The following is a 17741-nucleotide window of genomic DNA, read 5'->3' on the forward strand; positions in this document are numbered from 1 at the left end:
ATTGTGTACACATCTTTATTTGATTTATACGTAGAGCTTATACGTAATGTTGTTGTTTCACCAGTTCTTCGCAGAAAGTTGAGTTGCGGTTAAGTGCCTTGTGAATATTAACCTTTATGATCTCAAGCTCGACTGTACAACTCTTTTTATGATGTTTGATCGGTTTGCTAGCAGAAGAAAATTCAGCAAACACGTTGTATAGGCGGATACAAGCCTCCCAGTGTTTGCTGTTAAAGAAAAGCACATTCGAAGTTTTAAAAGCCTCGTTAAACATGGAAGAATGATAAAAATTTGCCAAGCTAAATGTGGTTGCAATAAAACTGCAGCGTGATGCCCACGAGCACACGCAATAAAAGCTTATAAATATCGCGTGCAAGGGCCCTGCAGTAATAACAATAAATGTATCGTCGTGATGACTATAAAAGGTATGTTGACCTAAAGCTAACAAGTTGACCAGTAAACACGGAGTCCGTGCCAGTTCGATATAGTTTGGAGGAGCATGACCTCGTGGATTCAGCATTTCTCAGTGTTTTTCCACGTTGTCCTTTGGACCCCTGGGGTTATGAAGAATCTTTTGTGGGGTCCACGAGCACATATTATTTTAGTCATTATCCAGTTAAATGAATTTATGTTTTTCATTATAATGTTACATTGGAAACTTCCCTTGTGACGTTCCATGACTCATTTTCTAGAGAGTGAGCAAGGTGGGCTACAACTCATGTAAGGTTTAGAACCACTGGCATATAGAATCAATGCAATAGGCTATCAAAGCTTCTAATGTTTAAATTACCCGTTCTACAAGTAACAGATTCTTAGTTGAATCGAGTAAAAATATATATGACTTAAGCAAATTTGTGACTTATACTGTACAATGTACACAGTGCAAAACATATGTTGGTATATCTAATCGGTTAAAGAACCACATGCAACTCACAAGCAGCTTGCCAGCAACCCCTGGTGTAAAGGTATTTTTCATTATGCTGCCACGCAGTGAAGACTGGTTTGCACGCACGTCAGTTTAGTCTATTTTTTTATTTAGTCGCTTTCGAAAAATCACTATCTTAAGGCTCTGATTCAAACTGGTTTAAATAATATAACGCTAAATTAAGTGGTCGGATGCAATTTGGTAAACAACCGATTCGCTAACGTTATGAAGGTCAATTTATTTTTTGTAGTAGTATTAAAGGTAGGAATATTGCATGCATATTAGCCAATTTGGTTAAAATACTGTATAACGTAGAAACTCTGCCAAAAGTTTTTGTGCACAATACGCGGCCGTTTATTATAATTTTGCGGCTGTGCACTTGTTTTCTAAAATACCATACAAATTGAAAAAAATTTCTGTCAACTTTATGCGGAAATGTGGTCTAAAACTATAGGAAGAGTTTTTATGTTATGGCCAGGCAGTATCAGCCTTCAGTTGCTGGTCATCAGTTTAGCTAAGAGCATTGTCAGCATGGGCGGATCCAGGGGAGCCACCGGGCCATGCCTTCCCCAATTTTTTTCCCAACTTGTACTACCAACTTTTATCTGTGTTTGTCGTGTTTTAGTCCGTTTGAAGTTAGTCGGTTTATATCAAAGGCACTATATATTTAACAAAGACCAATTTCTGGTAAATTAGAAAATAAATGGTATTTTTTACCATATGCGATTCGTTTTATGTGCCTAATGTTCATCTCCTTTAAATAAAAAGTTTTGTCAATTTAAACCAACGAAACGCTTTTTTGCGCTTTGCACGATTAAATTTGATTTCATTTTCGTATTTTCACACAAGTTTGTTAGACAACAGCATGCGTTTTTAAGAATAATTGTTTTATGACGTAACTTTCTGACGTCATCTCTAAAAAATCTACTGGCGATTGTCAGAAAAATAAACACTGTTAATGCGGCCGTCATGGCTAAAAATCTGTGCGCCCTTGGGTTATACTTAGGTGTCTTCAGAACAAACTGGCCAGGAAGTATCTCTTTTTCCTAGGCCTGCCATATGTCCTCTTTCAGGAGGATTTGTCCTCTTTTCTCAAGAAAAGTTAATGGTCCTTCGAGGACGCTCAAAAATGCCCAAATGTCCTATTTTGTCGCATTTCGAGTTAGTTTCTACTACTTTCAACAAGACTTTTCGGCGAGACGTTGTACTTATATCCGAAAAATTACTGTAGCCATTCAGCATTTATTTTAATTTGGGGGCCGAATATGACTGAATATTAATTTTCATAAATATATAATTGTTATTTAAAAAAAAAAAAAGCTTGATTGCTGGCTAAGTTAGGTTGCTTTGAGTGATGTGTAAAAATTTTGACTGAAAATCTTCTTTATTTCTCGAGTTATGGGACTTTTGCTTTTTTGCCCGATTTGAAATTATCGTCGTTTATGAATTTTTGAAGGAATATTAATAACTTATCCCCGAATAATTGGCCGTCGAGTCATATCTCATTTTGAAGAGTAGACTCGTAAATCTGATATTTATCTTTGTTAAAAGGGTAAAACATACAAAAAAGGTGAAGAACCCCTGGTCTATACTCTATAGCAGTGTGGTCCAACTGCAGGCCCGAGTTCCGCTTTTTTGGCTCGCGAACTGTTAGCTTTGCTTCAATCTAGCAATATCACAATAAATTCTGTTTCTTTGTTATTGTAATTGACAAAAACACTTCGCGCAAATGATCCTTTGTGATTTCATAACTACCGTAGCTCAACAAAGGTATACATTTCCTAAAGTTAGTATATATGCCTAGGGTGGGCAAACTGCGGCTCGCGAGTCACATGCGGCTCGCCGGCATGTTTTTTGTAGATCTTCCAGTCGAATCGTAAAATTCCAAATAAATTGTTAAGTCAAAAAGGCGTTTATAAAAATTTCTCTCTTTTTCTTTTTTTTTATTTAGGCCAGAATTTCGTTTATGACGTAACACTAGACATAGAATCCGTACCGGAGAGTTAGTTAACGACAGGTACAACAAGTCAACGCAATTTCATTGCTAAGGTTTCAGAGATTGGCAAATCAAACAAAGACTGATATTAATAAATATTGTGCATGTTAAACGTGTTGGGAACCACTGCTCTATAGCATACAGGTAGGGGCGGATTAAGGCTGGGGCTGAGGGGGCTGCAGCCCCAGGCCCACCAAAAAATAGGCCCACGGGAACACGCAATAAGACCTAAAAAGCAACAATACCTAAAGCAGAACAAATTTATAAAACCATAAAAAAGTGGTCCTAAATTCATCTGAATAAGGCCTAAACTGATCGGAATAAGGCCTAAATTCAACGGAATATGGCTTAAATTTATCGGAATAGGTACTAAGTTCATCGGAATAAGGCCTAAAATCATCGGAATAAGGCGTAAATTCATCAGCATAAGGTCTAAATTCAACGGGATGGCCTAAATTTATCGGAATAGGTCCTAAATTAATCGGAATTAGGCCTATATTCATCGGAATAAATTCTAAATTAATCGGAATTAGGCCTAAATTCATCGGAATTAGGCCTAAATTCATCGGAATAAGTCCTAAATTCATCAGAATAATGTCTAAATTCAACGGGATGGCCTAAATTTATCGGAATAGGTCCTAAATTAATCGGAATAAGGCCTAAATTCATCGGAATAAATCCTAAATTAATCGGAATAAGGCCTAAATTCATCGGAATAAGAGGCCTAAATAGCCAAAATAACGCCCCAATCTGTGGGTAGAGGATATGGGACGATCGGGGCCATTGTTCTGGCATCGGCCGTTTTGGTGACTACGTTGGGACGCCCTAGTCTGACCGGCACCGTCAGGGCGCCGCTGTTTTGGTACCGGATTTTTGGTCCTGTTTGGGGATATTGGTGGGTAATGGGTGGGGTTAGAAAATGGGTTAGGGTTGAAATTATTAGGGGAGTTAGTGATGTACTTAGGGTGGGTTTGGGGGTTAGGTAAAGGGTTGTTTAGGCCTGATTCTGACCTTTTAGGTCTTATTCCGGCGGATTTAGGACTTATTCCGATTTAGACGGTACTAACACCTTTAGGTATTAGTCCTATGTTGGCCTTATACACAATTGTGTTTTATTCTGACGTTGGTGTTGTTCTTATCTCGGTCTTATGGCTGGAGTCCTGGCCCACCGCTCACAACTTAATTTGACCAGCCGAAGTTATCTTTGTATAAAAAGTTATATTATAGAGATTTGACCACATCTTGTCTATTTTAAGGCCGTCAGGCCCGTGAACTTGTGACGTCTATGCGTATTTGCTACTCCACACATTAAGTTACTATGCAAAAACAATCCTATAACAACCACAACGAGCAACTTTAACTTATGTTTAGCTCAGTCAGGTTATTACAATACCTAAAAATCGTGAATGTTTGGAATAATAATTGCGGTGGTGTGCGAGCATGTCTTAAGGTAACCAGCCTTAGTAGTTCACGTTCAAAGAATTTGTTATTCAGAGGAGTGCTACAAAAACATGTTAGAATGTGATTTAAGTATTACGGTTGGACTAATCTTCATGTTTCATGCTAAATTACATATGAGACTAATATATAAAAAAATACAAAAGTGGTTATAAAAAGCAAGAATTTAGAAAAGAGAAAAAGTGCGATTGGTAAGCGAGGAGAAATGTGAAAACACATCCCCTGAACCACCAAACAGATTTGAAGAAGATTCGTATTTGCTTTTTTTCGTTTTTGGCCGAATTAGACACCAAGACTGGTGCAACCGTAATAATAAAGAAAGTGCTGAAAATTTGCTTCAGCATTTTACCCAGACGATCTGGAAAAATCGCTTCCTGATGAGATGATTCATTGTTCTTTACTGCTAAATGAACACCATTTTAACGTCAAAAGTAGCAAATAAGCTCAAATATTTAGATTTGTTAGCGAAAATGAGTTCATGTATGCGTTTTCTAATTTTTCTGTTGTATTAAGGATGCATCTTGGTCTATTAATTGCTAATTGTTCAGGCAAACGTTCATTTTCAGTCCTTAAAAGAGTAAAGAACCTTATGGGGTGGTATATGCGGTTCAGAATAGGTTGCATTCACTAGCTCGATTTAAAAAAAACGAGATTTTGGAAAAAAAATACACAGCTTTTTCATAGCTATGCTTTATCAAAAGCTAGAAAACATGTTAATTGAATCTGTTTGATAGGTGAATAAAGCACTGTTATTTTATATTAATTGTGGCTGGAACAGTAAACAGAACGAATATAGACCCATAGGCCCCTGACTACCATACAGCCCCAGGTCCATGATAACCTTAATCCGGTCCGGCATACAGGTATGTTAACAGATGCCTTCATTTTTCTTTATGATTTTCAAATTTCGACAACCCTAAATCAAAATAAGCTATAAATGATAATGCCGAAGAGGAAAACTCTGTATACCTCTGGGCTACGCCAGAAGTATCCTTGTTTCAAAAAAGGACGTATTAATTTTGTAGCTGAATGCATAACTTGTGGATATGGCACGTTTATTTCTGTAGCAAACAAAGGTAGTATTAGCCTTGATGACAATCTAAAAGCCACGAAGCATAAGCAGGCTATTAGGGGTGAAAATGAAGCCTCATCTTCATCTAAAGCAGCGGTTCATAACCTGGAACTAAAATTTTTGCGCTTTGCGCCACCAACAACACGCTTCACTATTTTCATGTTGTCTCACTGATATTTTATTTAAAAATGCCGAATTGCTTTTCGTAAGGGGGGCGCAAGGCATAGGAAAATTAGATAAACTCCCGTTATCGGTAAACCCAACAACGCCAGCAAAGCTAATTGCAGGCAACACAGTAACAATAAAGCATACGTACGACGGGTGTTATACAAATCAATCAAGCGTAGCACTGCTACTATATATGGCTCACGTGACCAATTAAAGCGTGAATTGTTTTATTAGAACACTTTGCGGTGTGCCCGTTAAAGAAATAGCCCTGTCTCGTTCATAACAGTCGGGTGACGAAGAATTTAGAAAGCACACTGATTTTGTTGCCGTCGTATTTATTTATGTTTAAACTTGGTTGAGCTGTAAAGCAATCAAAGTGACGGTGTTGATTTTTTTTACGTTACCCTCCCAAGTGGACAATGTTTCTTTGGTTGTAGTGTGGCGTTTGGCATGTATACTTTATAATGTTATGGTAGGTTGAGTGTCATGTAGGAGATGCGATATTCATCATGCTTGTCTAATACAAATATCGATTGGCAGCTTAAGATGATCTTGACTGTTTTTTTTGTGACTCGTGCAAAGGTTACGTCATTCGGTGAAAAGTTCTTAAAATCCTAGTTGCACTTAACAATAGAAGCATGTCAAACACAATCACAGCAGTTGTAGGCCTAATCAAAATTGCAAGAGTTAGTCCAACCAGTTAAGCGAGTGGATGTTGTTTTTAACATGAAAATTTGATAAGCAACAGATAAGAATCAAGACCGCGTTATTTTTGTCAGATTGTGTTAGAGAAGTTTATCTTAAACTTGAACCCGGTGAATTCCCAAAGGGCTGCGGAGATAACAACCAGGCATATTTCGAAGAGACTTCTTTAACCTTTGTCTCTATTTTCGACACAGAATAGCTGTATTTATTAAGTTGATTGGCAAGAAATTCACATTAGTTCATACTGTCTTTTTGGTGTACAGCTAGTCTACTTGTAATAAGGATCCATTATCGTTGACCAGTTTAACATTAGATTGGCACAGATATACATGTGGTAAGTGTTTTTGTTAAGTAAACACAAATGTGATTCTGTGAAACTAACTCAAAGTGTATTACGTTTGTCATTCAAATGGTTTAATGCAAGGCTCTACCTTTTTATATTCCGCTATTAAGATTTTGGTTTGAAGGCGTTAAACAAGAAAAATGGAACCTGTAGTGCCCGGTCTCGCGAAAGTACAACGAAAAATACTAAATAAACCACACCAAGGTTTCGATGATTTATGGTTACCAGTTTTTATTACTTATTTGTCATTTTGAAATGACCAAAGTCCTAGTCAATTTATTATTTGCAGAATAACTTAAGTCAAGTCATATATGCGAAAAATAGCAAATCAACTCCCGGTCCAGGAACTATGACAGCAAGTCGTCATTGACACGATACTAAAATGTTAAATTAGTAAAATAAGTAAACTTGAGCGATATTTTTTTTAGTTTTAACAACAAAAACGTAGCAAATAGTGAGCAAACGGTTGTACAATAAATTTGGGTAAAGTATAAGCAAATTCTACAAAAATGTATCTAATAAAAAAAAAATGTTCAGGTTAAGACTTAAGTCAAGTCTATTTATATGGCTAAATAAATAGTTAAGCGGAGTCATTTAAAAAAACAGTAACTTGTCAAGTTAGTCATCTAAACATACAACACTAAATGAGTCTTTGTCCATACCATTTTATGTTTCTGTCTTTGAAAATACGCAAACTAATATGGTGGCCCCAATCAAATTACAATTTTTGTCAACTTAGATAAACGATAAGTTATTCTGCCTCCCCGAAAATATTCTTTTATTACTTTTACGCGCATCGCGCATACTTTTTACTAGGTTTTGTATGTAGCCTTTTATAGTTATGGAGTCAATATCCCGTAGCTTAAGTTCTGTTTTTATAAACAAAATCACAAATATTGTGGTAATTGTTTCTATTAAATCAACACTGTTGTAGAAAACCTATGGTTTCCACGCAAATAAAATTAAAAAAAATAAATTACATTTAAAGTTAAAAAACGAATATAATTTACTTTTAATCAACTTATTGGCTACAGAATATCACTAAGCCCATAAAGCAGTGCTTCTCAACCTATAGGTCGCGACCCAATATTGGGTCGCTGTTTGATTTGGTTGGGTCGCTGACTGCAGTAATTCACATGTTTATATTAATTGAGATTGTTTCTGAGCAAGATGTCTCAATTAAGAAAGTTAAGGAAGCAACACAAATAATGTATAGTTATTAAAATTGGAAATTCTTTATGCTAAGGCCTAGTTTTTGTTCGCTTACAAGAAGCTAGTTTTTTAGTTCGCTCACAAGAAAAAACTATTGGGTCGCCAAACCTTAGTCGTCATACTTGCACTTAATATTTGGGTCGCCGCGAAAAAAGGTTGATAAACACTGCTATAAAGTATAAATTTGTTATATATTGCACCGATATAGAGTGTCGCACTTTATATGCGTTGGCTGCGAAATGTAAAAAAAATATCTGTCATCTGTCTGTCACTAAGTTTTGTAATCGACATTTATTGAACGGATTACTATTAACGATGCGGAAATTAACTTCTAAACTTCGAACCTACGACGCTGGGCGTGTAAACTTTATTGTTACCACCAGTGTTTTTTTTTGTTTTTTTTTTGGACCGAAACGGTCCCCCAAATTTCTCCAGCGGTTTCCCAAATTTTTGACTTGCAACTTTTTGGTATTTAAATGAAACACTTGCGGTTTCTTAAAACTACTTAGCGGTCACCCAAACCAAACCTTAAAAAAACTGGTTACCATGCACCTTGCTGTTTAATCGACAATAAATATATGTCGTTCTGCATGGTTGCTGATCACGCATGCACATTACAATATAAGTTAATACATTTTTCTGTAGTAGGAATTGAAAAATTTGATAAGGGTTACACTGCATTTTTAGTTGTACATGTATACAGTTCTTTTTATTATTTAGCTGCTGAAGCGCTGGTTCTCAAATGAAGATTGACGAAAACGTAAATCTAGCGATTTCGGGCAACAGAAGCTTGAACTACATTTGGCGTCAAAAAAAAATTCGTAAGTATGCCCATATAAATGTACAAACTTTAAATTTGGTTTCGGTAATTTTACAGAACCGTAAAAAGTAAATGTCATACATTACATGCTGGGTCGTATATTGATGCGTGTATAAAAACCTAGGAATTTAATGACTGACAGCATTAACTTTTTGTGTTAAATAAATCAGATGACTCAACCCTGCAGCAACTGAAGCCAAAGGAAAGCAACTCATGCAACCGACACTGTGTCATTCGCAAACGGATGCCGCGTAACGTCAATGTAGGTGTGCTTTGTGCGTAATAGCCAACTCTGTCCGTGTATGCAACCATCAGTCATGTTTACATCAGTAACCAGTTTTAAAATGTGGTGCAGCAGACAAAGTCTAAATTTACTTGTTTTGACAAAAAAGCTAAAACCATTCCTTGAATCGTAAGTTTGAAGTAGGTGCGTTTGTCGAAATAAATACAGTCTAGATTTACTCGTATAGAATAGATGATTGTCGTACATCCATATGATTATAGGTCTAGCGTGTAGGTGTTTTTACGCCTTCACTTAACATCCGTTTTATGCACATATACAGGCATGATTTGGACTAAATGGTTTGCATTAGGTCAGTTTCAGCCGTTGTTCATAAATTGTCAAAAGTATTTTTTTGTGTTTTGTATAAATAGCATGATTCAAATGTTCCGTTTCAGGACTTGAGCAAAGAAGGCCTCGATGTAATTAAAGAAGGTTTTCAAACAGTGACTGCTCCGAAAGTTAAAACCTTTAGTGATACAATCACGGACAAGATGGATGGCTATCAAAATGTTCCTCACTCTGTCAACGATCCAAATGCGACAGAGTGCCTTCAGATATTGGTAGAAACCAACGAAAAGCGCAAAACTTTCGGAATCGCTTTTGTGGACCAGGATTCTAGTAATCGCCCGCAGTCGCTAAAACTGCCCAAGTCACCCGAAATGTCGGGTAGAATTTACAAGCTGCGTGCAAAGAGCGAAAACGAAAAGCGCGATCGAAAGTCATCTGTCGCCTCCAATCGCCTGGAAGCTGTTCCCGAAGACCCCCAACAGTCTGACAAGAAGAAGAAGGTGAAATCAATGCTCGGAAGATCACATTCGTCGCTTGACCTTCCGTCTGCCTCTAACCACATTCCACGTCGGACCAGGGCCTCCTTTCAAGAAAGTTTCATAAACACCGTTAAGTTGTTCAGGTTAGGCAATGTTCTATTTGTTATTATTTAGGCAGGATTTAGCAACAAAATATTAGTTAACGTTAAAATAAACAAAAAAAACGACATGGTAGTAGCTGAACTGGTAAGTTTGCTAACAGCTGCACACGACATGTTGTTTAGTCGGAGAGGATCAAGGAGCAATCCAGGAACACCGAGAAGGTCTCAATCAAACAGCGGCGGTGTCCCGTGGAACGACGCTCTTTCCTGGTCCAACATTTCAACTTCGTCTAAATCACCGACACCCGACGCCTCTTATTACAAGTCGTACGAAGACCTTACCTTCGAACCCAATCAGTTACAACGCCCAGAGTTAGCAAAAGTGCCCAGCGGCGCCAATTTACGAACTACTTCAAACTATGTTGGTGACGCGTGGTGCGAAGTAAACGCCGGAGGAGGAACGGTGCAGATTCCAGGCGCCGATGTGTTTCTGCACATTAGCAGAAACCAAGCAGAGCAGTCGCGTACATTTGATTCTCGTTGTAGCTGCTTGAAAGTGGAGCCCAACAAGCGGCATCGAAGCGGAAGTGTATCCAAGTCACTCAATGTCGCGACTAGGCGGTCTTCCGCTAAAACGAAACACAGATCTTCCGCATTCATTCAACCTGTGATGCAGAATTTTAGTTGTCCCGGGCCCCACTGCTTCGATGGGAGAATCGTTTTGGGGCTTTGCGACCCACCAAAAATCGAGAGCCTATCCGGTGCCGAATTAAACGACGGCACGCTTATACATACGAGTCTAATGGCGTATGCTGGCCCGAGCGTTCGTGTCAGCTTTGGTGCTGCCGAGATGGCGGACATGGAAGCTGTTTTAAAGATCAATACAACTGTGAAGTTCGGTATGCCACACGACGATTGGGATGTGAGTTTAAATAATTTTTTCACGTTTCATCGTTATAGTAGCCTACTTTATAAGGCAATTTTAGTACGGTTGTTACTAAAACATGTTTTATAACTTAAAAGAGTAGATCAAACTCAAATTAAGCCATTGACCCTAAAAGCAAATTCGGTATTGTTTTCATAAAATATTAAATATTAAACGACTTACGAAATATTAAATATTAAACGACTCACAATTACGCATTGATAAAAAAACAATATCAATTCGATATTTTGTTTTCGATGTTTACAGAGTGTATCAAACGGAAACGAGCCGTACTCTACAACCTGTCTTCAGAGCGAATCACCAAGTGGTCCATACAAAGAAGTTAAAGTAGCATTCCAGATTGGAGCAACCCTTCAAGTGACGCTTAATCTCGAAAGTTTAAAAACAGGTAACTCGTAAATGTACAATTAATATAAGTAGGCAACAGTGATTGTAGAGTTATTGTACTAAAAGCGATACAAAATGTTTAAAACCGATACAAAATGTTTACTAAAAAAGATACAAAAAGTACGGTAGATGATTAGACTAATGTTAATCAAAAATAAGTGAACATGACTTTTGTGTTGTGATATATCTCAAGTGCAACATGTTTTCATTCTTGACATAACTTATGTCTTGACTTTAGTGGCACAGACATATGTATTTTCATGATTCTCTTTATATTGAAGTGATGCTAAGAACCACCTGTAGAATATATTTTATTAATCTTTATTTAGATTCCTCGCGAGACCTGTACGTCGTTCCATTGGTTAAAGCCAACTACTCGTGTAACTCGCCGTGGGATCATATCGCATCTCAGTCGATTTGCTTCGCACTTTACGGACTCAACCACACGTACGCAGAATCGGTCTGCTGCCTCTCTGTGTCAGCAACCGGCTTTTGTCCCCCGTTTTTATACGTCAATTTCAAAACGGCGAGGTAAAATAAAACTTTGTAACCTAATATTAATCCATGGTATCAGTACTTTTACCGATGCCGAACCGATACTTTAGTGCAGGAGTTCTCAACTCTTTCTTCCCGAAAAAACCCTTTAACGGTTAAAGTTCAACCGCTATCGAAAACTCTTCATCGTAAAAAAAACAGTACCTGTAAAATATTTTAATACAAAAGAGAGTATAACCCTAATAAAGTTGTAAGCTATTGAGCCGTTATTTTTGTACCGAATTATTAGTGGTCAGCTTCGCTCAATGATATTGTAATGAGCGCACTGTGGCGTAATATAAATGAACTGCACACTTCAGTCATAAGTTTTAGTTTCAAAAAAATACCTTACTGTTTCGATTTTAAGGTGGGTTCTGCATTTAACTTTCTTTAATATACATATGCACGCAGATTTTATCCCCAACTGAAATGTGCTTTATTTGGTTTAAAGTGGGATTAGTTTATCACATTTAATTGTGCTTAGGCTATCTTGGCGTTTTTACCAAATAATTGTGCTACCTCTGGAAAACACAGTCAAAGCAATATTTTCCGGTTACATTGCATTGCTTTGGCACATCTTTAATTTACTTATTCTGAGGTTAATTGACGCTGGGGCAAAACAGATTACCCCGTTGCTCGATATAATGGATAATCTTGAAAAACTTTCAGATTTTTAACAAGTTGTAATACCATTGAACCTAGAGTTGTATGGAATTTTAGTTTAAAGTCATAGGCCAAGCGAAATGACATGTGCATAAAAATGCAGAGGATGGCGTTTGACCACCTATTAAAATGTTAAAAGAAACACACTAGATTTTGTAACATTAGTGCAAACATTGACGTTAGAAAAATTAAAAAATACGATTTCCGTAACCCCCTTTTAATGCCTAATTTACCCCGTTGGAGAACCTCCGCCTTATTAGTGATATGTTAGTGACGATCCAACAAAAAGTAAAATAAGCGTTTGATTATTGATATTGATCCAAATTTTAAACTATTAAATAACCTTGAAAAAATTAACGAATCGTGCAAATCAATTGGACCTTATTCAGTACAATATGTTCACCCAAATTCACCAATTGCAAGTTTGGAATTCTCAAAGATGAAATACGTATTAATGTTACAGAATATGTCTTCGTCGACGGGACAGTTTCATTTTGCCTTCCCGCTGCGTGCAGGGATTCGACTTGGCCATCACGAACAGCGGCCACGATCACTTCACTTTCGACGGCCCCGAAAATAAATTCTCTTTCAAAGTGTCCGAGGAAGATTTGTGCACGTCGCCGCGCGCAACGAAGATATTGGTGCTTCAATGCTCGCAAGAGATTCAAAGGTGCCCGCCCGGAAAAGACGTCGCAATTAAACTAACAGCGACTGGCCAAAAAGATGGAAAAGTGAGAACAATGGTCACAAAAGTACCGAGGTTAAAGCAAATCGCGCTTCCTCCCCTTTCTGGTGACGTAACGAAACGACTTAACCTTGCTCAGTTGGCAATTGCTGCAAACTTGGAATCCGAAGCTAAGGACGTTCACCACCAGTGGATTCTTTGTCAGAAGGAGCAATTCTCTATTCGACCCCACTCGTATCCCGTGGCAACAGAGCGACCGATATGCCCTGCGCGGCTCGTGGTTGCCATAAAGGATAAAACCGAAAAAAGAAAGTAAGTGACAGTGTGTGTCTCTTTTTTTACCACAGCGCATTTGTTGCGACAGAATCTGCATGTGGACCTTTTACACATATTTGCAAAAGTTGCAAAATGTAGGCGTAAACCAAAAACTGTTAAATTTTATTACATATAGGTGGGCAAATTTAACTCACAAAAAGATAGACGAACGTTTTTTATTGAATTTCCCTTAGTTTTAATTTATCAACCTTTAACAAAAATCACTTTTTATTCATGTAGGCAAAGTTTGTTGAATCCTAACATGGTGCAATTCTCCCAAGGCGATATCCTTGCCGTCCTATCTGAAAATACTTTAACGGTTGAGCACGATCTTCAACAAGTGGAATGCTGGATCGTGTATTCTCATCACAAAACAGGTTAAAAAACCTCCCTGGCGTCTCGATTTTGGCTTATTATGTGTTGTACTGTGTCATTGAGGGGCAAGAAATCTTGAAAATTGTTCATTTTTAAGAGAAACTCTTAGATTAGTATATCAATTTAGACAAACAGGAATAAATACCATCACAAACTAAACCAATTCGTACTGTGCACTGGTATTAAGTCACAACACATTGTCCGTATTTATTATCTGTAAAAATCATGGAATAGAGGTTGTTTAAAATTAGTGATATACCATAATATGCCCCTTTGCCCTAATTTACAACTAAAAATCAACGGTATTCTTAGGACACTGAAAAATGTCCTGATTTTTACATTTTGATTTTATTTTGCGTTTTTGCTAATCTTTTTTAGACAATTTATATTTTTATGTCATTTTTCACATGACACCTAATCCAAGTCAAATGACTTTTCCGAGACAAAATGAGTTCTAGTCATATGTCCTTTCAATGTTTCACACTGACAAATTTAAGGAAAAAACAATATATTCATGTTGTGAATTTGCTTTGCCTTGTTTTTATGTGTTTTTTGCTGTTAGTTTTACTGAATATACAAAGTGGTGAAAAATTCTTTAAAAGCATTACTCTATTCGCTTATGGGCTAATATACTTGGGTGTTCAGAAATTGATAAAGGACATGTATTTTCTATATACCTGTCTGATTGTATGTCCACTAATTTTATTTATTCATAGGTTTAATTCCAAAAAGTTGGACCCGTTCATACACGTTTGAAGATTTCTTCCACTGGTCGAATGCTAGGCCTGTTGCTAAGAGTATTATAGATGCTGTTACTGAACCAGGTGCCCTATACTTCTTACAATTTTTTGTTTTTAGGTTAGACGTTTACAATAATTAACACAACTTGCTGTATGTTTTATAAATACCGAATCAGAGTGTCAAAATCATTAAGTATAAAAAAATGAAATTCATTAACGTGACCTATTTTGCAGTTCAATTTTTAAGTTACGCTGCGGAACCGTTGTGCAATAAACTAGTAAGTAAAGATCTTTCGTGGGAGCGTATTATGAATTCAATAATGTTTGGAAGGAATTTTATGGACAACGCATTAAAAAGCAATTTGGAAATTTCTGTGAAGAAGGAGATGATATCTTATTTCCTGTCTAAGTACAAGGTAATTGTGGCTAGCCGCTAGTAACCTTGGCTTATTAACAACCGATAGCCTCGAAATAATTTGTTGACCTAGCAATTGTACAAAGCTTTGTTTAACCTAAAATTTTTTTATAAATGTTTTGCTCATTACGTACACTATCAAGTGTTGCTGTGTTTCATATCGTCGCTTATGACCAATAGTGTGGTTTTCACGATAAAAGTCGAGCAAGATTAGGACGACATGAACCCGATCGTTTCGCCGCCACAAACTGGCAATCGAGCTTATTTATGTTTGTTATGATAATTAATTATCTATAAAAATTAATAAGGTATTATAAACATATGTGTTTTTTAAAAACGGCCACTAAAGATATTTTTTTAATTTTAACAGGAATATTGCTCTCGTGGTCCTCGGCAACGATTCTTCCATCAGGAAATCATAAAATCATTACTTTATTGCGAGGAATACGACTTCGCCACCGAACTATTAACTGATTTCAGTTTAATGTCAGTGGCGCTTGCTTTAGGTCCAAAATGGCACGAATTAGTAGGTATTCTAAACGGTAGTGGCAAGATCTCTGGCAACGAAAATACGCTGGAGGCCAAATTGGTAAGAAACTTAATCTTCTGAACACGTTTGTAACTCTTCATAGTGGTGTTAATTTTTATCATTCTTTCCATGTAGGAACCATGGAAACCCGCGTTAAAGTTTTTAACTTCATGGAGAGACATTTTAGGAGATGATATGGAGGCATTGCGGAAACTCCACAATGCGCTGAACAGGTTAAATGACGGTTCAAGGAGGACTCTATCGCACCTTACTGCGTGTATTGTTGCAGTATCTTCTGTTGACGTTTTACGCTGTTCAGACACTAGACTGTAACGTTGCCGCGTTGAGTATTTTTCTTCGTCGTCATACAGATTACTATGCATTTTATTTAACGGATTGCTTGCCTTTAAAATGAAATGCAAAAGATTAACGCAAAAAATTATTTAATTAAATACAAAAAATGAAACATATCTGCTGACGTGTTTTAATAATGACTTGAAATAGAAAAAGTTTATTGCGCGTTTTTCACAATAGTGTGATAATATATATTTTCAGCACATCACTTTTTTTACTGTAAACCCCATTTAGTTTACGACTACTGTTTCGGCAGCCTTTGATCCATAAAGTCAGTGTGGGTAACCTAACTTTCTTAACAATTAGCCTCTAAATGAAAAACATCCTCATTCAGACTTGTTGGCGTAGCACTGTTTGCATACTCCTCATGTAGCGGCAAAACACCTTAATTACCCTAATGGTTCTCAAACATTTTTCTAGCGACCACCAAAAGTTTGTTGATCCTGCAACGCAACCAGCGATAGAAATTTCAATGATTTTTATTTAACTATTTGTGTATAAAAAACGTACATCTTAGACACAGGCTTGAATTCCCGAATTTCAGTCGTGCAGGAGGTCCCATCAGCTGTTCAACCAACTAACGTTTGCATGGGAAAATAATATTCTGTGAAATAGTAAGAAATAAAAATATCTAACACATAAGAATAAAAATATCTTTGCCCTTTGTTGTATTAGTTCAGGGACGTGCAACCCTGCGGCCCGCGGGCTAAGAATACCCATTGTATGAGGTAGAAGGCGATTTACCTTACCGCCAACGGTCATTTTGACCGTTACGCAAATTCTAATTCCTCCTAGATTAAAATCGCCTGAAACAATATCCTTTTGTTGTGCTATTGTTTCAAAACAACCATGGAACAATCGCTGCTGTAGCTGCTAACAGTTAGTTACTAGTTTGTTCATAATTTAAAAAAAGTCAAAAATTCGATGCTTGACGGAAGCAGTAAGAGAAAGTAATGTGACCTGTTTTAAAATAAAACTACAAAAATACGTTTTGTGTGCTGTTGCTGAAAGTGTACAAGCTGTGTGAAAGTTGATTGTGTGGATTGCACTGAGTGCCGCAATTATTTTTTATTCTTGTTTCGGTTCCAAAAAAACAAAATCTATCTATCTACATATCTTGAAATGCTTTTGAATAGCTACTTGTGGTCCATGTAGCAAAGGCATATTAGAAAATGGCCGTTTGATTTTTTTCGCTCATATGAAATTTCATTGCCTTTTAATCGATTTCAATATTCATATGAATTGTAAAAAAAATTCTCTCTGCGCAGCCAAAAAGTAGTTTTTTTACCGCAAACATCTCGATTTAAAATAGGTTCTCACATCTGAGAAAAAACTGTCGCTTTAAAGATGGCATTGTTCGGTTCAACGTACGTTTGGTTTGAACATCTTTTCCGAACTGGGGTTAACGAAATCCCCTCATCGCCCAGAACTAACTAATGCACTTGGAAAATGGACTTCGGGTTGCCAAAACTTCAGTTGAAGAGAACCTGAATAGGGTGGTTGGGAGAGCAAGCCAGCTTGAAAGCTCACATTAAAGTGATTTTTTAATATTTTCCGTCCATTCGCAGCAAACTAATAACGAAACTAGGTAGACGATATATGCAAGTGGCCCGTGGTCTAATCCGAATACACATATTTGGCCCGGCACTATGAAAGGTTGCACACCCCTGTATTAGATAGTTCTTCACTCATCGATAATTCCGTTTTCACGCATTTTTTGTGTGTACCGCGCATATACAAGTAATTGGCGACAGATAAAGTATGTAGACAGAAAAACTATTTATGTTTTTATATCTTTCCAAACAAAGCAAAAATATATATTTTGCGGTCATGCTTTTTCTATTGTTTCTAGTTTAAACTTTGGCTGTCTCAATCCTGATGTTGGTATCTCTCTTGGTAACTCTGCGAGGTACCACTAGTAAAGCTTTATTTTTATTATTTTGGGCAA

General features: G+C 37.0%; 1 protein-coding gene across 1 annotated transcript; it reads left to right on the top strand.

Annotated features, from left to right (window-relative positions):
* Positions 1-412: 412 nt before the first annotated feature.
* On the top strand, positions 413-15822 carry LOC146164126 (uncharacterized). The gene is made up of 12 exons (XM_083380672.1): positions 413-425; positions 8870-8961; positions 9378-9892; positions 10034-10772; positions 11043-11184; positions 11513-11714; positions 12844-13377; positions 13621-13757; positions 14472-14579; positions 14730-14911; positions 15281-15499; positions 15575-15822. Exons 1-12 carry the CDS (start codon positions 413-415, stop codon positions 15770-15772), a joined length of 3081 nt encoding a protein of 1026 aa, XP_083236798.1. The 3' UTR covers positions 15773-15822.
* Positions 15823-17741: the final 1919 nt, after the last annotated feature.

This window comes from Ascidiella aspersa, chromosome 2 (assembly GCF_963924565.1).
Source record: "Ascidiella aspersa chromosome 2, kaAscAspe10.2, whole genome shotgun sequence".
Classification (NCBI taxonomy): domain Eukaryota; kingdom Metazoa; phylum Chordata; class Ascidiacea; order Phlebobranchia; family Ascidiidae; genus Ascidiella; species Ascidiella aspersa.

Coding starts and splice junctions, on each gene's coding strand:
- LOC146164126 (XM_083380672.1), top strand. Junction 9,893..10,033: donor AACACCGTTAAGTTGTTCAG/GTTAGGCAATGT, acceptor CATGTTGTTTAG/TCGGAGAGGATCAAGGAGCA. Junction 11,185..11,512: donor TCTCGAAAGTTTAAAAACAG/GTAACTCGTAAA, acceptor ATCTTTATTTAG/ATTCCTCGCGAGACCTGTAC.